Source organism: Phocoena phocoena, chromosome 14, assembly GCF_963924675.1.
Source record: "Phocoena phocoena chromosome 14, mPhoPho1.1, whole genome shotgun sequence".
NCBI classification, from domain to species: Eukaryota; Metazoa; Chordata; class Mammalia; order Artiodactyla; family Phocoenidae; genus Phocoena; species Phocoena phocoena.
Window position 1 is genome coordinate 60,656,038 of NC_089232.1, and position 24,977 is coordinate 60,681,014.

General features: G+C 36.8%; 2 protein-coding genes across 3 annotated transcripts in view; one reads left to right on the forward strand and one right to left on the reverse strand.

Annotated features, from left to right (window-relative positions):
- Positions 1 to 24,977, forward strand: part of STRN (striatin) — a 107,150-nt gene that overhangs the window by 44,516 nt on the left and 37,657 nt on the right. The window contains exons 3-7 of one of the 2 annotated variants that reach the window (XM_065890701.1): positions 2,185 to 2,258; positions 11,713 to 11,791; positions 20,336 to 20,480; positions 22,036 to 22,068; positions 22,869 to 22,994. In XM_065890701.1, coding sequence (XP_065746773.1) covers positions 2,185 to 2,258; positions 11,713 to 11,791; positions 20,336 to 20,480; positions 22,036 to 22,068; positions 22,869 to 22,994 — 457 coding nt within the window. Of the gene's footprint in view, positions 1 to 2,184; positions 2,259 to 11,712; positions 11,792 to 20,335; positions 20,504 to 22,035; positions 22,069 to 22,858; positions 22,995 to 24,977 lie in introns of both variants that reach the window. The other variant, XM_065890700.1, reaches the window with a different exon arrangement.
- Positions 10,245 to 11,248, reverse strand: LOC136133819 (annexin A2-like). The gene is given in 2 exon segments (XM_065891200.1): positions 10,245 to 10,657; positions 10,660 to 11,248. Coding segments are annotated over 2 exon segments (1,002 nt in total).

The window sequence follows — 24,977 nt, forward strand, 5'->3', positions numbered from 1 at the left end:
TTATATTCCAGGTATATTATATATAATAATTAACTTTGAAACAAAGCTATAATGGGACTTCTTTAATATATTATAATTATGTAATTTTATGCTGTTTTATCCAGTAAAGACCAGTTGGGAGGCCTAGCTGTGTATCAAATGTAGAGTTCTTAGGCATGAGGTCTGCTATTTAACTTGCAGCCAGTCAGATTTAGACAGAAAAAGCTTAGGGAACAAGAGTATTGCTAACAGTGAGATGAAGCGTTAAAACAATGGGAAGCAATATGAGTGGGAAGGTATTTTAGCATACTGACTTCAAAAGGAATGTTACTAAATTGAGTTCTGTGAGTAAATTATTTTTCAGTGAACTTAACAATTCACTAGGGAGACCCTGATTCATGGGAGTACAGCTTGTAGCAAACACAGCAGTTCTTTACTTATTTTGTCTTTATCTAATTTTTTATGAAATGTTAGTTCATAGTGTGTAATTACTATAGAATGTTTTCTATTCCCTTTTCTGTAAGGTCTGTTGTAGTTTTTCCTAAGACCACTAGAATGCACTATAGTGCAGTATTTTGTGTTTGAAAATGTTTTCCTCATATATCTATGTGTGTGTGTATATATATAAATAAATATGTATATATATGTAAAACAAAAATACATAAGTTAACTCCATAAAACTTTATGGCTGCTTTTATTCTGTCCTCAGGCCAGTTACTTTCAATTGCTATTTTGCCTTATAGGAGGTATTGTTAGTTTGTCTTATAGTAGATGAAGTGTGTTTATAAAAAAATCTGAAGATTGACAGTTATACTTAAAAACCATAACACACATATAAAAAACACACAGAGGTGTACACGTGCTCACACACACACACACACACAGAGTATCTTGTACCTTGTTTTTCTACTTAAGCTTAAAGATCAATCCCATATTTGCACACAAAGATTCTTTATTCTTTTTTCTTTTTAATGGATACATATCATTACAAAACGTTTCATATATATGCAAAACATATAAAGACTAATATAAAAAATATTCATGTATCTACCACCTACTTTAAGAAATAGAACATCAGCTATCTGTAACTTTCAGAGGTTTTAGGATTCCCCTCTGTACAAAATGTTGATTTTTTTGTGTGTTGTAACTGCAAAATAATTATTGCAAAGTAATACGAAGAATTCCAGTATTTTACACATTCGAGCAAATAATTTTCATTTTCTTTATACTTTTCTTGAAATATAAAAACTTTAAAGTAAGTGCTCAGTCTTTTATAAAGAAAAAAATAACTTTCAAATTTTGGCTATTTGGTTACCCTTTTATTCCTTCTTTATTACTTTATTACTTTGGTTTTTCAAATTATTATTGTTGTTATTATCCCAGTCTTATTACATTGAATATTTATTGTAATAGCCTCAATATTTTGGGGAAGCAAACAAGTCAGAATATACAAATACATTAAGTATGGCCATTTTTAGTTAACCTTTAAATTTTTTACCTTATCTAGATTATTTTTTTGGTCTCGGATGGTTAAATCTGGGATGGTTAAATTAGATAAACCAGAGATAATAACATCTAGTTAGCTTTTAAAAGAAGGTATTCCTGTTCACAGTTCTTCCTGAAAAGGCAAAAGATACCTTGGCTACTAAAAATATATTTATTCCTACTAGAATGTCTTATTCAACATTGATGATTTAGGCTGGTTCCCCCTCCCTCCTTTAGATTGTTCACTCTAATGCATACTTGGCAAAGCATAGTTGCCTGACAATGCAAAGTATTATGAATGACCTTTTTACAAAAAAAAAAAGCAACGAAACTCAATTTTGAGAATGATTAGTCTTTCTCAAGTTTATTTCGCAATCCAAACTTATTTACTGCTTTTGATAGAATTGTACTCTGGCAGTCATCAAGAAAATTTGAATACTGCAGAAACTAGAATGTTATCTGGTTCATTTGTAACTCTGGAAACAAGATTTATGATTCTCAGTGTTATTCCTTTATTTATTATAACAGGACTTGATGGTATAACGACAACAAAATAATAATGGCGAGTGCTTTTGTATTAGGACTTTGACACTGTGGAAGTCTTTGAACTGTTGAAAGTTAGTCAGGACTACTGCATACTGATGACTACTCCTGTTACATATCTTAAAGTTCATTTAAATATGTTTTAAGATGGTTTGTATTTTCTCATTTCTTTGGTAGAGCTAAATACCACAAGTTGAAATACGGAACAGAATTGAATCAGGGAGATATGAAGCCTCCAAGCTATGACTCTGGTAAGCTAATTTTAAAGGAAGTTTAAATGATTAAAAAGAAGTTAATATCTAGTATTTTGTAGCAACAGTATTTATAACTGCAAGTTAATTTCTAATTATTTGCATATTAGTTATTTTTTCTGACCTACTTATCTTTGGGCACTAATCACTAAGTGTCATTCGATCATTTTCTACCACCTTCCTTCTGTTTCCCTCTTCCCCATTCTTTTAGCTCCCCACTTTCTGCTTATGTTCTACACTTACTGGAAGGATCAGAATTCATGGGGTAACATGCACCAACATAACTGTGTGTTGCTGGGTCCCTCCAGTATTAATGAGAACTTGGAGGTGTGTAATACAAAGTACATCATGCCCTTGAAATCCTGAGAGAAAGGGTAGAAACTATGGAGGCAGGAGATTTCTTCTTTAAGTACAAGAGAATTACTCATCCTTTAAGTCTGATCCCTCAATTTCAGGTGCAAAATTGTTTGGACTTAACCCACAGGATGTTCTGTAACCAGAACATCTTTTAACTGCTGAAACATTTGTTATCTTTTTGTGCTATTTCTTCTTTTTCCTTCTCTTATATTCCTCATCACCCCATCAAACAATACAAAAATAGTACTTGTAAAGATATTAAGGAATATAATTGACTTATTAGTAGGTGTTAGGAAAAAGTAAGAAAAATTGTTGAAAAGTTATCACCATGTTTCAGATGAGTGTGTTTTTGACATGATGTCAGGTTAAATTCCTGGATCAAATGTCTGATATAACTATCACATACTGAAATACCTTCCTTGGTTACTGTGGGCTTTATGTATGTTAACTTTAATTCTTAATATAGTTATTCAATAAAAATAATATTATTTTCATTTTACCTGCATGAAATTTAAACTCAGAGAAGTGGAGAAACTTGCCGAAGGTCACACAGCTCTTAAGTAATAGGAACATGGATCTGAACCCAGGTCCACTGACTCCAAAATTCGAATTCTCCCCATTTTTCCACACTGTTTCTGTGTTTGACAGTGTATGAAAGAAGAAAATTATTCTGAATGTGCTGCCAATTTTATAGTTCAATTCAGTGTAGTAGTGTAATTAACACGTTTCCATGGCTGAATATTGAATCCTTGATGTTTAGAGCAATACCAATTGATCACTGACATTTTTTTCTTTGCTTTTTTTTCATTGTTCTTTTACTTTGGCATCTTTTCTTTTAACTTGAGATGCACTTAGATTAAAAAAATTTTTTTTCTTCTTTTTAAATCTAGGCTATTTGTTGAAGACTATCCTAACAGTACATTGTCTGAATCAAAGGAGTGATTTTAATCACTACTTTTACATAAACATGTTTGTTCCTAATTTGTAGATATCGATTTAGGAGTATAAAGGCCTAGTTGCAGTATATACAAAATGCTTGTAAGTAAAGAATGTGGCTCAGTAGAAAAAGTTTGGGCTTTGAAATTGGATACACGTAAGTTTGACTCTGTCCTAACACTTTAAATACCTGTGATATTACTTAGTCTCTCTGAGGTTGCTCCATTCCTTATCTGTAAACTGCGGGAAATTCTGGAAATAATTCCTAACTTCTAGGTTTATTTTCTTAGTATGTAATACCTAGTATCATTCCATCTGTCCATCTTTCAAACTACTGTTCAGCTTTTAAATATGAAATATGTAATGCTTGTGTCAGAGCCAGAATCAAATTCTGTGAATAAAAATATAGTACCCTGTTGGATTTTTACAGGGAGGATAAAAGAAAAAAGTGATCACAATAAAATTATATGGAGAAGTAATAGGTGTTATGGAGTACAGTAGCAGGAGAACCAAATCTAGTTGTAAGTGATCAAGGAAGCCTTCTTGCAGGAAGTGATATTTGAAGTTGACATTTGAAAGACAAGTAAGAATTAACCAGGGAAAGAGGACTGACTATTTGTTGAATGAGAGGTAGAAGAAAGGCAGAGCATTAGCGGTAAAGTTTCTGAGGGAAGAATTTACCACATTTGAGAAACAAAATAATTAGTAGAGGGGGAGAGGGAAAGAGTGTTTCTAGATGCAGCTAGAGAGTTAACCAGGAGAGCAGATTAACTAAGAGTTACGAGAAGGCTTTTGAAGGGTCTTAATCAGGGCTCTTGTGATCAGATTTGCTTGCTCTTAGATCATGCAGATAGCAGTGTGGAAGATGGGTTAGAGAGGAGTAAAACTGAAGATGGGGAGATGGGTTAGAGGACTTTGCAGCCACCTGGGTAAATGAGGAAGGTTACCTTGACAAGGGTACTAACAATGTAGTTGAAGAGAATTGGGTGTGTTCAGGAAATATTTAGGAAGTAAAATCTGCAGGAAATTAGTTCTTGTTTAGATGTAGGGGATTTAAAAAGGGGAGAATCAAGGATGACTCCACACTTCTAGTTTAAAAAGTTAGACCAGAAGTACGTTTGGAAGATGGTGGGTTCACTTTTGGATTTACTTGTTAGGCCATCAAGCAGAAATGGCTAGTAGACAGCTGAGCATGTGAGTGTGGAGCTCAAGGCAGAGACATGGGTTTAATATGTAGATTTGAGAGCATATAGCATCTAGTACTAATGACACTCATTGCCACTGAGGTGGAAGAGCTCAGCCAGGGACCTTATGCCGAGTAAGAAGAGGGTCTAAAATGGAGCCCTGAGGAATGGCAACATTTAAAAAACTGTTAGAAGAATAGAAACCTGAAAAGGAAACTGATGAGTATTATTTTAATGGTAGGAGGAAAATCAGGAGCATGGAGATAAAGAGAAGAGAGGGTTTCCAGAAGGAAGGATCCTTCAGCACTACTGATTAATGCCCAGGGGTCTGAAGAGTATCTCTAGGATTTAGTGACACACAGGTCACTGGGAACTTTATTGTGAGCAGTCTTAGGAGAGAGTTGAGGGCAGAAATGAAGACTGTGCGTAGAAAGTGAAGACTAAGTGTAGTAAGCTTTAAGGAAGCCTAGATTGTGGAGTTGAAGGTGAGGGATTAGGGGGAAATAGCTGAAAGGACCCATGGGGTCAAGGAAGAGAGAGAGAGAATGTGTGTTTGTGTATGTGTGTGTGTGTGACATGTTTCTTAGAGGAGGAGCAAATAAAAAGGAGAGAGCAGAGATACGATATGAAGGTATCTGAAGAAGTAATAGGGATTGGATTCTGAGCATAGCTGGAGAATGGCAGGAGGAGCATGTCTTTTATTGTTACCAAGAGAGAATATAGGAAGTTAGGTGATAGGTGTGTAGATTTGGGTTTCGGTCTGGTGGTGGGTATTTAATATGATAGCTTTATGTATGAGACTGGATTATCTGCTAAGAATATATCAGAGGTTTAAGAAAAGTGGAGAAGGTTTAAAATAATAATGAACAGGAGAACAAATTTACTAAGAAATAGTAAGATTGAGAAAAGCTAAGTGTCCGATTGAGGTGTGTAATCATAAGTTTATGTAGAAGTGCTGCTGGTCTGCACAGTTGGCAGCCTAGGTAAAAGATAATAGAATGAAAATAGTTAACAGTTGAATTCATGGAGAGACAAGGGGACATGAAGACACTGTCAAAAGAATGGTTGAATTGATAGACACTGAACTAAAACTAGAGAGGAAAGAAAGTGAAGGCAAAGGGAGGCTAATGGATCAAAGTAAGGGGATAGGCAACAGTCTAGAGCAGGTCAGCAAACCCTTTTGTAAAGGGCCAGATAGTAATATTTGGGCTTTGTAGGCCATGTGTTCTCTGTTGAAACTACTCAACTCTGCCATCATAACATGAAAGCAGCCACAACACATAAATGAATAAGTGTGGCAGGCTGGATTTGACCTGCAGGCCAGAATTTGATCACCCCGATCTAAGGTCCCACCGAAATCAAAGTGCCTGGTGAATTAGGGGTATTGAGCCTGAAGGATATGCTCAGAGAGTGAGTTTGCATCAGTGACAGTTCTTCATAATGACAGTATCTAAGGCATGACAGTTAGAGAGGGTGGTGGTTGTGCAGAAGCTGAAGTGGATCACCCACATGAATATTAACTTCACTCAAGATGATGTAAAAGTTTGGTTACAGAGGAAGGATGCCTGGTTTAGAGCGTTATCAAGGGATTTGTAGGTGACAGTGATGAGGACAGTGACTACGAGAGGGTAGAAGGTGGTGTATCCAAATTAAAGAAGCAGGCATTTTTCCTTCTTCATTCTTTTATCCATTTACTGTATTTTCCTGAAACTGATAATCCAGATGTTTTCTGAAACGTTTTTCAAAAACAATTCGTTTCCCCTCTGACATTTTTTCTGTTTTGTTCCACTTCCAAACCTTTACATTTCTACTTCAGGAGAATATTACCCTAAGTTACGTTAAATCTATTTATCTTTCATATTTCAGTTTCTCCTACTTAATATTAGAAGCCAGATACTTATTAAAAATAGAATATCTTTATCCAAAGTAACAAATTCTGCCTTTTAACTGAGATGTTTAGACCATTCACATTTAATGTGATTATTGATACAGTGAGCTTTAAAGCTGTCACCTTTGCTGTTTGGTTTCTGTTTGTTAAATGTTATTTGCTCCCTTTTCCTCATTTTTTGATTTCTTTTGGATTAATCTAGTATATATTTTCAAAAAGTTATTTATTTTATTTATTTACTTTCGGCTGCATTGGGTCTTCGTTGCTACATGCGGGCTTTCTCTAGTTGCAGTGAGCGGGGCTACTCTTCATTGCAGTGCGTGAGCTTCTCATTGCAGTGGCTTCTCTTGTTGCAGAGCATGGGCTCTCGGCACACTGGCTTCAGTAGTTGTTGTGCACGGGCTTAGTTGCTCCGTGGCATGTGGGATCTTCCTGGACCAGGGCTCGAACCTGTGTCCCCTGCATTGGCAGGCGGATTCTTAACCACTGTGCCACCAGGGAAGCCCCTAATGTAGTATTTTTTTATGATTTCTTTTTATCTCTTTTGCTGACTTACTAGCTACAACGCTTATTTTATTGGTTGCTTTAGGATTTATAGTATATATTTTTAAGTTATTAGAGTTCTGTCTTTAAGTGCTAATATACCACTTCATGTGTAGTATGAGAACCTCCTAACAGTGTACTTCCATCTCTCCTTTCTGTCTTTGTGCAATTGTTTTCATATATTTTACTTCTCTGTATGTATTATAAACCATACACTGCATGATTATTTTTGTTTCAACAGTCAGTTCTCTCTCAAAGAGATATAAATAACATAAAAAACATATATTTCCAGTGCTCATCATTCCTTTGTGTGCATCCATATTTTCTGGTATCATTTTCCTTCTGTCTTAAGGACTTTCTTTAACATATTTTGTAATACAGGTTGCTGATAATGAATTCTTTGAGCTTTTGTGTGTCTGAAAAAGTCTTTACTTTGCTGCTTGCATTGTTTCTGATGAGGTATCTTCTGTCATTCTTATCTTTATTCCTCTGTATGAGTGACCTTTTTCTCTGGCTGCTTTTAAGGTATCTCTCTCTCATTGGTTTTAAGCAATCTTATTATGATGTGCTTTGGTGTAGTTCCACACCCCGCCCCCCCCCCCCCCCCCCCACCGCAGTGTTTCTTGTGCTTGGGATTTGTTGGGTTTCTTGGATCTATGGGTTTATAGTTTTCATGAAATTTGGAACTTTTCAGCCCCTGTTTCTTCAGATATTATTTTTGTTCTCCCTCCCTATGCTGTGATTGGGAAACTCTATCAAGGCAGTAAGCTGGAACAATCATAGGCTCACCTGTTTGGTTCCCTTTTCTCAGGGATTGCTGCCCTCTGTTGCCTGATGTCCAATGTCTTAACCATTTTGATGTATAGTTGCTTCAAGCAGGAGGGTAAATTGGGTCCCTGTTACTCCACCCTGACTGGAAGTGTCAGTCAGATACTTTTAACATTACCAAGAAATTCAGTTCTTACCCACTTTAAAATCCTCACTTTTGTATAATGTCACTTTTTGAACTTGATAAGGTAAGAATGAATCTGATAGTTGAGGAATACTTACTAACCATTGAGAGAACTAAGTGTTTAGCCTGGATAAGGAAGTGTGGGGAAATACAAGTTCACATATGACCCAGAGAGTCAGATTTTTTTTTTTTAAATAGAGAAAGGAAAATTTACTTCAGAGAAATTTATCTAGAATCAGGATTTCTGTCTTTATAATTACTTTGCAGGCATTGAAACTTGTTGCTCTTACAGAAGGCTATACCACTGATTATTTCTCTAAATCAGTGGAAAATAGATTTTGGCAATGTTGAGTAAAGAGCCTGTTTTATGTTTGTGTGGTTAAATCTATGATTGCAGACGTAATCTTAGATCATTAATTCATACACTAATCTAATAAAAGAATTAAGGTAAGCAGTTTTCCTCAGATCCATTACCAAGGAGATAAGGACTCCTCAAGCTCTATAGGTCTTTGAATCTCTTCATTCTTAGTAAGTGTTGTGACTGGTTATATTTCCATGAGGTTTCGTTTGCTTCCTTGCAATCATCTGGAGCCTAGTCATGATCCAGTGTGGAATAATATAATAAGCAGCAGTCATAGCCTTGCTGTTTTTGTCATATAGCTGGGTTAACTGAGTCAAGACTGAGTGCTTGCTTTCTTTTTCTTTTTCTCTCATTGAAGTATAATTGACTTGCAATATTATATTAGTTTCAGGTATACAACATAGTGGTTTGATATTTTAATATATTACAAAATGATCACCAAGGGAGTTGGATTTTATCTCAGTATAAGAATACACTTTTTAAAAAGAGGGTGAGGATGCATTCTTACTTGGTTTGGCTTAATTTATTTTTTATTAAGGTATAATTTACATACAGTGAAATTCACCTTTTTGGTGTTTTCATAAACACATACAGTCTTGTTACTAATACCCTTTGTAGTTAACCCCTCCTTCCCTACTCTAATCCCCTGGCAACCACTAATATGTTTTCTGTTCCTACAGTTTTGCCTTTTTGAGAAAATCATATCAATTCCAGAATCGTACAGAATGTAGTCTTTTGAATCTAGGGTCTCCCGTTTAGCATTATGCACTTGAGATTCTTATATGTTGCTGTGTGTCGGTAGTTCATTCCTTGTTCTTGTTGAGTAGTAGTCCATGGAATGGATGTACCACTCCTTGGTAACATCACTAGCTACCAAAGTAGGCAAAGGCAGTTGAGTATATCTGAGGATGGTGTAGAAATGATTTAGGCTTATTTATTTATTTATTATTTTTTATTTTTGGCTGCATTGGGTCTTTGTTGCTGTGCGCAGGCTTTCTCTAGTTGTGGCAAGCGGGGGCTGCTCGTTTCGGTGCGTGGGCTTCTCATTGTCGTGGCTTCTCTTGTTCCGGAGCACGGGTTTTAGGTGCGTGGGCTTCAGTAGTTGTGGCACATGGGCTCAGTAGCTGTGGCTTGCGGGCTCTAGGGCACAGACTCAGTAGTTGTGGCACACGGGCTTAGTTGCTCTGCAGCATGTGAGGTCTTCCCAGACCAGGGCTTGAACCTGTGTCCCCTGCATTGGCAGGTGGATTCTTAACCACTGCGCCACCAGGGAAGTCCTTTATCATCTTTTTGAAAGATTCGGCTTCTACCAAATGATGAATTGAAGCTTTACAGGGCCTAGGAGGTTTTCATCTAAAGAATGTCTTAAAAAAAGAATGCTTGAGGTTTTCATTTAATAACTAGTGAAGGAAATAGATTTGGCTTGGGATTATTTCTTTCTTTTTTTTTTTTACTTGTTCCTAAAGTAAAAATTCAGTTTATTCATGTTTATGACACATTACTCAGAAGGCAAAGTGTTTCACATCATAGATTTCACTTCTAGCTCCTTGGAATGTTCATTTCTTTGACTGTAAAGAGAGACTAGACCGGAAAGCCACGTAATGCTTAGGCAACTAAACTAAGGATGGAGCAGGTGGGGTGGGCAGTGCTAACGTCATCCTCCCAGGGATGGGCACAAGGGGGCTGTTAACCACAAGCTGACTGTGTAGAACTGTTAGCTAGGAGTGCGGAGCAGCCGTCCTGGACCCTCGGGCCATTGTGGGCTTCAGTCATCCCCACCACACAGGTACAGCAACGCTTTCTGGTAGTCGCCCTTGATGTCTTGCTGAATGTAGTAGTACAGGGACTTGCCATACGTTTTCTTGAATTCAGATCTAATTTTCAACATGTCCACTTCACTGTGGTAGATCATGATTCTAATCAGGACCTTATCACGAGTGCCCTTGCCCTTCATGGAGTCGTACAGTCTGTCAGCAAAATACAGGGGCTTGTTCTGAATGCACTGGACTAGGTTCAGGAAGGCATTTTCCAGGTCTCCTTTGACCTCCTTGTTGATGCTCTCCAGCATGTCATAAGGGCTGTAGCTCTTATACCTTTCAAATACTTTCTGGAGGTGGTACACACTCTGCTCGGTCATGATGCTGATCCACTTGGGAACATCAGTTCCTCTCCTCTTCTGCCAGCATCATAGAGATCCCCGGCATCTTGGTCAGTCAGTTCATAATCAATGACAGAGCCATCCTCTGCTCTTCGACCCTTCGATAGGGCAACCATCAGCTTGCGGAAGTCACGAGATGTGTCGGAAATGATATCCTTCTCCAGATTGGTCTTGTACATTTCCTTGTCGATTCCGTTGATTTCCTGCAGCTCCTGGTTGGTCCTTGAGCAGATGAACCTCATCATTCCCCGCCCCTTCATGGAGGCTTTCAGCTTGGAAGCGTCATACTGAGCAAGTGTTTTCAGTAGGCCCAAAATCACTGTTTCCTGGTGGCCGGACAAGGCTGACTTCAGTGCTGTTGCAAGTTCCCTTTTGGTCCTTCTCTGGTAGGCGAAGGCAATATCCTGTCTCTGTTCATTGCTGCGGTAGGTCAAAATGTTGATGATGGTGACCTCATCCACACCCTTAGTCTTGATGGCCATTTCAATGTTCAGAGCATCCCGCTCAGCATCAAAGTTGGTGTACGCTTTGACTGACCCGTATGCACTTGGAGGTGTGGAGTGATCACCCTCCAAGCTGAGCTTGTAGAGAATTTCATGAACGGTAGACATTTTGAAAGAAGCTGGGCCGGCTATGGTGCGCTGCGAGCGTTGCCAGGTGCAGAGCAGGGATTATTTCTTATCTATCTACTCTTTACCAGATCGGCTTGTTTTTTTTTTTTGAATCATTGTTCCTGGGCATTTTGTTCTAATTCTGATGTGGTGCTTCATAATACTTTTGACTCTTGACTCAGGACTCTTGATTTGTCCTGAAGGAAGATTCTCAGTTTACCTAAAAATTGGGGAAAAGTCTTTATTTTAGTTCTGAAATTCTCAGGGAAATCTAGTAGCAATAATGAATTTATATTAGAGTTTTGTTATGGAAATTAAACTTAAAAACAGAATTTCCATTGTCCTAAAACATACCTTACAGTGTAGTGTTCTTAATCTTATAAATTTTTTTGGACATTTTTAATGAATTGAGATACCCTCTAATGTATAAAACGTCAGTTTTTTTGTGATTTAATGTTTTCCAGATGAAGGTAATGAAACAGAGGTGCAGCCACAACAAAACAGCCAGTTAATGTGGAAACAAGGTCGACAACTACTCAGACAGTAAGTATCTCATGAAAGTATCTGCTGTGAAAAAGCTTCTTTGAATTACTGTTCCTTTTTCATATTAAATACTTTTTCCCCTATGGAGGAATTTATTTTTTCATTAAATATTAGTAAGAATTATTAAGAATAAGTTCTCTCTCCATAATTTTAGCTTTATCAGGAAGTGTACAGTTTAAAGCTTCTAATTTATATATGCTTAAATTTAGTTTAAAGAATTCTATATATACCCTTAAAGTTACTCTTTTCCTTGTACCTTGTACACATGAATATACATATGTTTTAATATAAGTCTAATCATGTAATTTTTGTGTTATGTTTTTAAACTTTATTTTAAATAGATGGAAGAACTTCTTGGATTTCCCAAGTTTGTAAATTTTATGCTAACATATAGTTTCTCCTATAAAATGTGAACTTGAGAGTATAAGGAGGGATCAAAGCTAGGTTGAGGTTCAGATGTCAGGCAGTGGGCTAGACTCACTCACCAGCTCAGTGCCTGACCCTTGCATATCACATTTGAAATTGGTATTTTGATTTGTGCCTGACTATAATGAAATTTGCTACCTGGTTTAAACTTTTGCGGTTGCTTGTGAATAGTCTAAACCTGTGGTTTCCAGAGCAGATTGCATGCCAGCCATTTCTTTTGATGATGGGAAGAGAATATTAAAGTGTCTCCTTACATCTATTTTTAATCTCCTCAAAGTGAGAAGGAAATGAGACTTCATTACTATTTATTTATTTATGTTTTAAATTTTATTTTTTTTTTATACAGCAGGTTCTTATTATCTATTTTATACATATTAATGTATATATGTCAATCCCAATCTCCCAATTCATCCCTCCCCCGCCACTTTCCCCACTTGGTGTCCGTACATTTGTTCTCTACATCTGTGTCTCGTATTTATGCGTTGCAAACTGGTTCATCTGTACCATTTTTTGAGAATCCACATATATGTGTTAATATATGATATCTGTTTTTCTCTTTCTGACTTACTTCACTCTGTATGACAGTCTCTAGGTCCATCAATGTCTCTACAAATGACCCAATTTCATTCCTTTTTATGGCTGAGTAATATTCCATTGTATATATGTACCAGATCTTCTTTAACTATTCGTCTGTCAGTGGGCATTTAGGTTGCTTCCATGACCTGGCTATTGTAAATAGTCCTGCAATGAACACTGGGGTGCATGTGTCTTTTTGAATTATGGTTTTCTCTGGGTGTATGCCCAGTAGTGGGATTGCTGAGTCATATGGTGATTCTATTTTTAGTTTTTTAAGGAATCTCCATACTCTTCTCCATAGTGGCTGTATCAGTTTACATTCCCACCAACAGTGCAAGAGGGTTCCTTTTTTCCCACACCCTCAGCAGCATTTGCTGTTTCTAGATTTTCGGATGATGCCCATTCTGACCAGTGTGAGGTGATACCTCATTGTAGTTGTGATTTGCATTTCTCTAATGATTAGTGATGTTGAGCAGCTTCTCATATGCCTCTTGGCCATCTGTATGTCTTCTTTGGAGAAAAGTCTGTTTAGGTCTTCTGCCCATTTTTGGAATGGGTTGTTTGTTTTTTTAATATTGAGCTGCGTGGGCTGTTTATATATTTTGGAGATTAATCCTTTGTTGATTTGTTAGCAAATATTTTCTCCCATTCTGAGGGTTGTCTTTTCATCTTGTTTATAGTTTCCTTTGCTGTAAAAAAGCTTTCAAGTTTCATTAGGTCCCATTTGCTTGTTTTTGTTTTTATTTCCATTACTGTAGGAGGTGGGTCAAAGAAGATCTTGCTGTGATTTATATCAACGAGCCTTCTTCCTGTGTTTTCCTGTAGGGGTTTTATAGTGCTGTGTCTTAAATTTAGGTCTTTAATCCATTTTGAGTTGATTTTTGTGTATGGTGTTAGGGAGTGTTCTAATTTCATTCTTTTACATGTAGCTGTCCAGTTTAACCAGTACCACTTATTGAAGAGACTGTCTTTTCTCCATTGTATATCTTTGCCTCTTTTGTCATACATTAGTTGACCATAGGTGTGTGGGTTTATCTCTGGGTTTTCTATCCTCTTCCATTGATCTATATTTCTGTTTTTGTGCCAGTACCATACTGTCTTGATTACTGTAGCTTTGTAGTATAGTCTGAAGTCAGGGAGTCTGATTCCTCCAGCTCCATTTCTTTCCCTCAAGATTGCTTTGGCTATTTGAGGTCTTTTGTGTCTCCATACAAATGTTAGATTTTTTGTTCTAGTTCTGTAAAAAATGCAATTGGTAGTTTGATAGGGATTGCATTGACTCTGTAGATTGCTTTGGGTAGTATAGTCATTTTCACAATATTGATTCTTCCAATCCAAGAACATAGTATATCTCTCCATCTGTTTGTGTCATCTTTGATTTCTTTCATCAATGTCTTATAGTTTTCTGCATACAGGTCATTTGTCTCCTTAGGTAGGTTTATTCCTAGTTATTTTATTCTTTTTGTTGCAGTGGTGAATGGGATTGTTTCCTTAATTTCTCTTTCTGATATTTTGTTGTTAGTGTATAGGAATGCAAGAGATTTCTGTGCATTAATTTTGTATCCTGCAGCTTTACCAAATTTATTGATTAGCTCTAGTAGTTTTCTGGTGGCATCTTTAGGATTCTGTATGTATAGTATCATGTCATCTGCAAACAGTGACAATTTTACTTCTCCTTTTCCAATTTGGATTCCTTTTATTTCTTTTTATTCTCTGATTGCCATGGTTAGGACTATGTTGAATGATAGTGGCGAGAGTGGACATCCTTGTCTTGTTCCTGATCTTAGAGGAAATGCTTTCAGTTTTTCACCATTGCGAATGTTTGCTGTGGGTTTGTCATATATGGCCTTTATTATGTTGAGGTAGGTTCCCTCTATGCCCACTTTCTGGAGAGTTTTTATCATAAATGGGTGTTGAATTTTGTCAAAAGCTTTTTCTGCATCTATTGAGATTATCATATGGTTTTTATTCTTCAGTTTGTTAATATGGTTTGTCACATTGATTGATGTGCGTATATTGAAGAATCCTTGCATCCCTGGGATAAATCCCACTTGATCATGGTGTATGATCCTTTTAATGTGTTGTTGGATTCTGTTTGCTAGTATTTTGTTGAGGATTTTTGCATCTATATTCATCAGTGATATTGGTCTGTAATTTTCTTCTTTTGTAGTATCTTTGTCTGGTTTTGGTATCAGGGTGATGGTGGCCTCATAGAATGAGTTTGGGAGTGTTCTTCCTCTGCAATTTTTTGGAAGAGATTGAGAAGGATGGGTGTTAGCTCTTCTCTAAATGTTTGATAGAATTCACCTGTGAAGCCATCTGGTCCTGGACTTTTGTTTGTTGGAAGATTTTAAATCATAGTTTCAATTTTATTACTTGTGATTGGTCTGTTCATATTTTCTATTTCTTCCTGGTTCAGTCTTGGAAGGTTATACCTTTCTAAGAATTTGTCCATTTCTTCCAGGTTGTCCATTTTATTGGCATAGAGTTGCTTGTAGTAGTCTCTTAGGATGGTTTGTATTTCTGTGGTGTCTGTTGTAACTTCTCCTTTTTCATTTCTAATTTTATTGATTTGAGTCTTCTCCCTCTCTTGATGAGTCTGGCTAATGATTTATCAATTTTATCTTCTCACAGAACCAGCTTTTAATTTTATTGATCTTTGCTATTGTTTTCTTTGTTTCTATTTCATTTACTTCTGCTCTGATCTTTATGATTTCTTTCCTTCTGCTAACTTCGGGTTTTGTTTGTTCTTCTTTCTCTAGTTCCTTTAGGTGTAAGGTTAGATTGTTTATTTGAGATTTTTCTTGTTTCTTGAGGTGAGATTGAATTGCTCTAAACTTCCCTCTTAGAACTGCTTTTGCTACATCCCATAGGTTTTTGGATCGTTGTGTTTTCGTTGTCATTAGCCTCCAGGTATTTTTTGATTTCCTCTTTGATTTCTTCAGTGATCTCTTGGTTATTTAGTAACGTATTGTTTGGCCTCCCTGTGTTTGTATTTTTGCGTTTTTCCCCTGTAACTTATTTCTAATCTCATAGCATTGTGTTCGGAAAAGATGCTTGATATGATTTCAGTTTTCTTAAATTTACCGAGGCTTGATTTGTGACCCAAGATGTGATCTATCCTGGAGAATGTTCCATGTGCACTTGAGAAGAAAGTGTAATCTGCTGTTTTGGGATGGAATGTCCTATAAATATCAATTAAATCTATCTGATCTATTGTGTCATTTAAAGCTTGTGTTTCCTTATTAATTTTCTGTCTGGTTGATCTGTCCATTAGTGTAAGTGAGGTGTTAAAGTCCCCCACTATTATTGTGTTACTGTTGATTTCCTCTTTTATAGCTGTTAGCAGTTGCCTTATGTATTGAGGTGCTCCTATGTTGGGTGCATTTATAATTGTTATATCTTCTTCTTGGATTGATCCCTTGATCATTATGTAGTGTCTTTCCTTGTCTCTTGTAACATTCTTTATTTTAAAGTCTATTTTATCTGATATGAGTTTTGCTACTCCAGCTTTCTTTTGATTTCCATTTGCGTGGAATATCATTTGCATCCCTTCACTTTCAGTCTGTGTGTCCCTAGGTCTGAAGTGGGTCTCTTGTAGACAGCTTATAGATGGGTCTTGTTCTTGTATCCATTCAGCAAGCCTGTGTCTTTTGGTTGGAGCATTTAATCCGTTCATATTTAAGGTAATTATCGATATGTATGTTCCTGTTACCATTTTCTTAATTGTTTTGGGTTTGTTTTTGTAGGTCCTTTTCTTCTCTTGTGTTTCCCACTTAGAGAAGTTCCTTTAGCATTTGTTGTAGAGGTGGTTTGGTGGGGCTGAATTCTCTTAGCTTTTGCTTGTCTGTAAAGGTTTTGATTTCTCCGTTGAATCTGAATGAGATCCTTGCTGGGTAGAGTAATCTTGGTTGTAGGTTCTTCCCTTTCATCACTTTAAGTATATCATGCCACTCCCTTCTGGCTTGTAGAGTTTCTGCTGAGAAGTCAGCTGTTAACTTTATGGGAGTTCCCTTGTATGTCATTTGTCATTTTTCTCTTGTTGCTTTGAACAATTTTTCTTTGTCTTTAATTTTTGTCAGTTTGATTACTATGTGTCTCGGCATGTTTCTCCTTGGATTTTTCTTGCCTGTGGCTCTCTGCAATTCCTGGACTTTGGTGGCTATTTCCTTTCCCATATTAGGGAAGTTTTTGACTATAATCTCTTCAGATATTTTCTTGAGTCCTTTGTCTCTCTCTTCTCCTTTGGGGGCCCCTATAATGCGAATGTACGTGCATTTAATGTTGTCCCAGAGGTCTCTTAAGCTGTCTTCATTTCTTTTCATTCTTTTTTTTACTGTATTCTGCGGCAGTGAATTCTACCATTCTGTCTTCCAGGTCACTTGTCTGTTCTTCCGCCTCAGTTATTCTGCTATTGATTCCTTCTAGTATGTTTTTCATTTCAGTTATTGTAGTGTTCATCTCTGTTTGTTTGTCCTTTAATTCTTGTAGGTCTTTGTTAAACATTTCTTACATCTTCTTGATCTTTGCCTCCATTCTTTTTCTGAGTTCCTGGATCATCTTCACTATCATTATTCTAAATTCTTTTTCTGGAAATTTGCCTATCTCCACTTCATTTCATTGTTTTTCTGGGTTTGTATCTTGTTCCTTCATCGGGAACATAGCCCTCTGCCTTTTCTTTTTCCTTTTTTTTTTTTTTTTGCGGTATGCGGGCCTGTCGCTGTTGTGGCCTCTCCGGCTGCGGAGCACAGGCTCCGGACACGCAGCCTCAGCGGCCATGGCTCACAGGCCCAGCCGCTCTGCGGCATGTGGGATCTTCCCGGACCGGGGCACGAACCCATGTCCCCTGCATCGGCAGGCGGACTCTCAACCACTGCACCACCAGGGAAGCCCCTGCCTTTTCATTTTGTCTGTCTTTCTGTGAATGTGGTTTTCGTTCCACAGGCTGCAGGGTTGTGGTTCTTGCTTCTGCTGTGTGCCCTCTGGTGGATGAGGCTACCTAAGAGGCTTGCACAAGCTTCCTGATGGGAGGGACTGGTGGTGTGTAGAGCTGGGTTTGCTCTGGTGGGAACAACTCAGTAAAACTTTAACCTCCTTGTTTGCTGTTGGGTGGGGTTGCATTCCCTCCCTGTTGGTTATTTGGCCTGAGGTGACCCAGCACTGGAGCCTGCCTGGCTCTTTGGTTGGGCTAAGGGTGGACTCTGGAGGGCTCATGCCAAGGAGTACTTCCCAGATCTTTAGCTGCCAGTGTCCTTGTCCCTGCGGTGAGCCACAGCCACTCCCTGCCTCTGCATGAGACCCTCCAACACTAGCAGGCAGGTCTGGTTCAGTCTCCTATGGGGTCACTGCTCCTTCCCCCTGGGTACTGACATGCACACTACTTTGTGTGTGCCCTCCAAGAGTGGAGTCTCTGTTTCCTCCAGTCCTGTCGAAGTCCTGCAATCAAATCCCGCTAGCCTTTAAAGTCTGATTCTCTGGGAATTCCTCCTCCTTTCGCTTGACCCCCAGGTTGGGAAGCCTGATGTGGGGCTCAAAATGTTCGCTCCAGTGGGTGGACTTCTGTGGTGTAATTGTTCTCCAGTTTGTGAGTCATCCACCCAGCGGTTGTGGGATTTGATTTTATTGTGATTGCGCCCCTCCTACCGTCTCACTGCGGCTTCTCCTTTGTCTTTGGATGTGGGGTATCTTTTTTGGTGAGTTCCAGTGTCTTCCTCTTGATGACTGTTCAGCAGTTAGTTGGGATTCTGGTGCTCTTTGCAAGAGGGAGTGAGCTCACGTCCTTCTACTCCACCATCTTGAACCAGTCGCTCCTCCGGTCTGTTTTTCAAAGTTACTAGATTTTTTTCCAACTTTACTCTGCTTTCCTCATAGTAAGTACAGCGGTGAACCATATAATAAAATTTTATAAACTTGAACCACAGTCATCCCAAAGGCCCTTATGAGCTCCAGTCTCCAGTGAGTTCCGTCTCCAGCTGAATTTAGTCTCCAGAGACTTCATTACTATTTAATAAATGGGTTTTCACTTTGGTCTTAAATGTGATTTATGCAGTTTCCTTTTATAAATAAATAAGTTCTTAAAGTGCTGATTTTGTTTTTTTTTTAATGACAAGTGGTTATCATAGTGAGCAATCCAAGAAATATCTTTTAAAAGACTCGTAATCTGCCTCTCAAAGGTGACATTTTATTAATGAATAAGGAAGTAACTATTTAGTAAAGCCAACTTATCTATGGAATGAGCAGTTTTGGAAACGGTTATATGTAATGTGATTTTGTTGCCAAAGTGAGTTATGTATCAAGTATTATTTGTTAAAAATAGAAAAGCATAATACCTTTGTGTTTGTTTGCAAGAACCAACTGATTAAAATCGGGAACTTTTGAAATTTACTATCCAAATTTTAATCAAAAATTTTCTATAGATACTGGATAGGATTGAAAAATGAGTACCTTGACTTGATAGGATACATTTATTCCATTTTGGTTACATGTCTTTGTGAGGTATCTCTTTGACCTATAATAACTCTTAATAAAAGTGATCTTAGATCAGACTGGTTATCTTATTGATCTTTGTTTTCTCTTTCATCTCATAGACTTGATACTTACCTCTAAGTTAATGCTTGTAAGTTAATGGTAGACATTTGTCTATCATGTTTATTAATGACATTATTAGTGGCATTTGCCTTTTTCATGTTCTTGCCACTACCACTTTTCATCTTTTTTGGTCATCTTTGTTGTTAATAGATACTGAGCGCCTTCTATATGCCAGACACTGTTCTAGGTGTGTCTCTTTTAGGAGAAGGAAAACTGAGGTTCAGGAGAATTAATGTTACACAGGAAGAAGGTGGAAGAAATGGGCTTTGAACCCAGGTGTAACTCTCCATACAAAGCCTATTCTCTGTTTTCTATGCTGCTGCCTCTCTGCAGCACACACACCCCTGGAGACCCACTCATCTCACATCCCACAATTGAGTTGTGGTCTATTTTTATTTTAGAGTTGTCGTCAGGATAGAAGCTTCCCTTCTGTGGAAGTGACTCTTTGGAATATACTGTCTTTTTTATGTCATGGAGGAAACCATACATGCTAGAAACTTTGTATGTCATAGAGATATATGCTAGAAACTTTCTCTCTAGATTTCAATTTATCCAATGATAGTTTAATATCAGAAGTGTAAAAAGACTATTGGTTATTGTAGTTACTATTATAAAATAGTAATTCAGTAGAATCTGAGAGTGAGTTTACTCCAGCCCTGCCTAGAAGAAAGAATGTGCCATTAGGTATATTAAGGAATAGCTTCTTCTTATGATAAATGAATGGTGTATTGTATAGTTCTTTGATTTTTCTCAGTGACCATAGAGGCTGGTACTGCAAGAGACAGCTCCATCTGCAGCTGGAAGATTATTTATTAGCAAGTCTTACTAGCATAGTACTGTACTGTTAAGTCTTATGCAGGCATATGAATTTAAAGAAATGTTTTTATTTACATATTCAGTAATAGAATACTGATTCCGATATGACTGAATTGTAAAGATCCTCTTCACACGCAGGTATCTACAGGAGGTGGGTTACACAGATACTATTCTAGATGTGAAATCCAAACGAGTGCGAGCTTTGTTGGGCTTTTCAAGTGATGTCACTGACAGGGAAGATGACAAAAATCAGGACTCAGTTATAAATGGCACAGAGGCTGAAGTTAAAGAGACAGCAATGATTGGGTAAGTATTTTGTCTGGAAAGTGGTTTGGCTGTAGTTTTAGTTCTTATTAATGTTTTTGGCTTATGGGTGACACTTGTGATACTTGTACTTTTAGATACTGCTACAGAAGTAATTTAATGATAAAGTTTAATAAGAAAATTAAAATTTTATTTGGTAGTAGATAACACCATAGGGATTAGAGTTATTATTTATGATTACTTTAAGAATATTTTTATTTAAGATTTTTTAATTGCAATTTATGGATTTAATATAGATTTTAATATCTTGAAGCTCAGTCACTATTAGAACTTCATAAAAGATCTTATTTGGAAATCACTTCAAATCAGTACGAGTGAAATTTCATTCCTGGTGACGCAGAAATCATATAAATACTTAATTCTTTTGATGTAAACCTTTTCTTAACCACTTTCATGTATCTAGTAATGCTGTTACTCATCTTCCCCTTGAAAAGTATCTATTTCAAGTATATATTTTTTAATAGAATGAAGAATTCAGTAGCAGAAATTGTTTTTTGCTTTTTGGATCATGTATCATACAATTATATGTAATTCTGCTTAAAATGAACATGGACAGTTAAATAAGGAGATTCTTCTTTATTGAAAAAAGTTGACATGATTCTTAAAGAAATAAAAAGCTAAATTCTTAAAGAAATAAAAAGCCAAAGATTCTTTGAAAGTCCGAGTATGATGTTACTTTATTTTAACTCATGTTTAGGCTGGCAGGATGGTTTTAATTGAGCTCTATACATTTTCTAGTGAGAACATAGTTTCTGTTATTTGGAACATAAACTAAAATTATAGGGTTTAGGTAAAGGTTTAAAAATACGACTTTTATAAACAAATGTCACTGGAGCCTTCTTAAATGTATTCATTAATAGTTAAGACTATATAACTTGTTTTAATAAATGTAAGATGTAGATTCTCTGTGTGGAAATAGACAATGTAGGCATTAATCCTGGTTATATTTTTACCTAATGAATTAGCTCAAATTATTATAAAGACCCTCAGGAAAGACCACTCTAGTTGTCTTGTGTTTTGGCCTTGACCTCTCTTTTGAAACTGATAAAGGTATTATTCTGAATCTGACTTCTATAGGGATGGAGCATAGGTTGGAAAAAAACAAAAACGTAGCTCTGAGCAGATTTGAAATTTAAGATTTATCTGTTTTGAGAATTTTGCCCATAGTTGTGGCTAAATTTTTTCAGGAAAATGTCTTCTTATCTATAACATTTCCTAATGAGAGAAATCATTCTGTTCTGGCCATTAAGAAATTTTTTGTTAAAATTCTTTAGAGGGAACTAAAATAAAATCTTAACATATTTGAAAAGTCAATCGTTTCGAAAAGGTTTAACCAACAGGATCAAGTTTTGTAGTAATATTAATTTGACTAAAATATTGTTTTTAGTAACTTTATGCACACTTTGCTTTTTTCAACTCTTTAACTGTTCAGAAATGCAAGATTGCATCAGAGAAAAATGATGTGTTTACTAGTTATTTTCTTAGTTATGGAAACTTCTGTGTCAGAGGAAGAGTTGCAGAGAGGAAAAGAAATAGAAAAAAAACAGGTAGAGATAATAAGAAAAATATTTTTAAAAGAAATGCATGGGCTTCCCTGGTGGCGTAGTGGTTGAGAGTCCGCCTGCTGATGTAGGGGACACGGGTTTGTGCCCTGGTCCGGGAGGATGCCACATTCCGTGGAGCGGCTGGGCCCGTGAGCCATGGCTGCTGGGCCTGCGCGTCCGGAGCCTGTGCTCTGCAACGGGAGAGGCCACAGCAGTGAGAGGCCCACGTACCGCAAAAAAAAAAAAAAAAAAAAAAAAGAAATGCATTAAGGTTGGCTTAAAAATCAACATAATAGTGGATCAGAAGGGGGAGTTCTTTATATTGGATTGCCATTAATCTAAGTAGTAGATATGATTGCAAAGTACTTTTAAAAAAGTAGGCAGGGCTTCCCTGGTGGCGCAGTGGTTGAGAGTCTGCCTGCCAATGCAGGGGACACGGATTCGTGTCCCGGTCCGGGAAGATCCCACATGCCGTGGAGTGGCTGGGCCCGTGAGCCATGGCCGCTGAGCCTGCACGTCTGGAGCCTGTGCTCCGCGACGGGAGAGGCCACAACAGTGAGAGGCCCACGTACCGCAAAAAAAAAAAAAAAAAAAAGAGTAGGCACTTCCTTCCTATATTGCTTTTCCAGTTAAAATCCATGGAAATGTAATAGATAAGAATCAATGTAGATTATAATATGATTTGGGGGTGTCATAATACAATATAAACAGAAGTTAGTGCTGTATATCATGGATTAATTCTTATGTCGAGTTTAAAAAATTAACTGAGCAAGGTGTATATGTTTTAAACCAGAAAATCTGAGTTAACAGATTCTGCCTCCGTGCTGGATAATTTTAAATTCCTTGAAAGTGCAGCTGCAGATTTCAGTGATGAAGATGAAGATGATGACATTGATGGAAGAGAGAAAAGCATCATTGATACTTCAACGGTGAGTTGAATAACTCAGATATAAATATTTTTAGGGACCATTATGCATACTTTAATCCATACCCTTCAACTTCAACCCTTAACTTTGTTTTTCCATAAAAAAAAAAGTTTGGGGAAATTTAATCTAAATTCCCCATAAATTTGGGGAAATTTAATCTATATTCCCCATAAGTTTGGAGAAATTTAATCTAAAAGTTTTTGTATTGATTTCAAATTCAAGACTTTTTAGTATAGCAGCTTTTTCTTATGGGCCTTCATTCATTAGCTTTTTGTTAATTCATTAAACATTTCAACATTTTTGTAGGGTTAGTGAACATGGTAAATGTGTGTTATAACAATGCATTGTTTTTGGTGCTATAAGACAATAGAACTGACAGACCCATTATGGTGCCTGATGGTGACTGGCGTCAACTCTAATCGGTGTGGTTTTTGTTTCTCATGTCAGGGTTGCTTTGGTAGGCAAGTTCTACACGTTTTCAGAACTCTTCCATTAGATTTCTCCAAACTTGTTTAGGGTTATTCTGTGGTTTTGTTTAGATTTTTGTAAGTTTACTGTTTCCATGGTAGAGTCCTGGAATAAGAGGTATCTAAATTCTCCCTTCTCTTCCCTTCTTTATTCTATTCTCTTCTACCCTCTCCCCTTTTTAACCTCTCCCCTCTTTTCTTTCTCTCTTCATATTCCCTCTTCTCCTTCCTTCTCTGTCTTTCTCCTTCTCCTTCTTTTAAGTAAGAGATGAGGGTGTGCTTCTCTGTTTAAGAGAGTGTTCACATTTCCTCCTTCACATTTATTTAAGAAGAGGGAGGAGAAAGTAAGGTAGTGTAAATAAAGCAGACTGGAACGAGTCAAAGCCTTGGGCTAAAGTCCCAGTTCTGTCACTAATTATCTGTGCTTCTTAATCCTTCAGGCTTAGTTTTTCAGTTTGTAAAATGGGGATTCTAATAAATAACCATCTTATCCCCAGAGTATTTTGTGAGGAATAAATGAAACACTATGTATGAAAATGATATGTTTAACTATAAAGTGCTTTCTAAGTGTAATTTCTCTGTTCTCTTTATGTCCTCTGCTTTCATCAGAGACACTCAATTTACTACTTCCTGATTAATGTTTCCCTGGGCCACTATTCGGTAGTACTGTGCTAATACAGCCCTGCCATGGATATTGTTTGAACTTCACATAGTTACTCCCTCTTTTTATTATTCAAACAAGTAGTTATAGCACATGTTTAAATATACTGTAGTAAAAGAAAATGCCGAAACTTGTATGATAACTTTTCTCTGTCGTAATCATTTGGAAATTCTGTGCTGACTTGTGATTTCTATGGGATGACTGTACTGAGATACTATTTTTCCATCAGAATACGTTATTCATGACTCAGTGGTTAAATAATAGCTAATTATGATGCTTTAAGTTTTGTTGTTAGTCGTTATATCAGTGTAAATATTAAAAAATCTATAAGCTGTTTATTATAACTATCAAGTGTGGTCTTAATAGAAATTCCTAACTGTAAACTGGTTTCTTTTTTTTTTTTTTGGTTTCTTTTTAAATAATCGAATTCATAAATATCTTGACCTCCAGTTAGTGCAGATCATAGCAATTCTGTGACCAAGCAATGAAGGCACAGCTAATATAAGCATACTTAACCCCATTTAAATATTGGACCCAAAAATTTTTCTAGTTTTTCCTTTAGAAAAATATTTCTAAACAAATAATTGGTTTCTTTATAATAGTTTTGCTAATTTTTATTATATATTACATTGATTTTCACAGCTGCAGTATAATAGCTACATGCCAAAAGACTTTAAAAATCTAACTCTATGTAGCAATGTATAAGCAGGACTTAGAAGATTTATTGCAGTGCTGTATAGAGAGAGAATGGCTGAAAATTGTGCTGTTAAAATGTTTAGTAGAACAAGCAGATTCTTAAAATGTTATTTTATTTCTTTAATCAAAAATAGTTCAATAGATTCAACTAAGAAAATACAG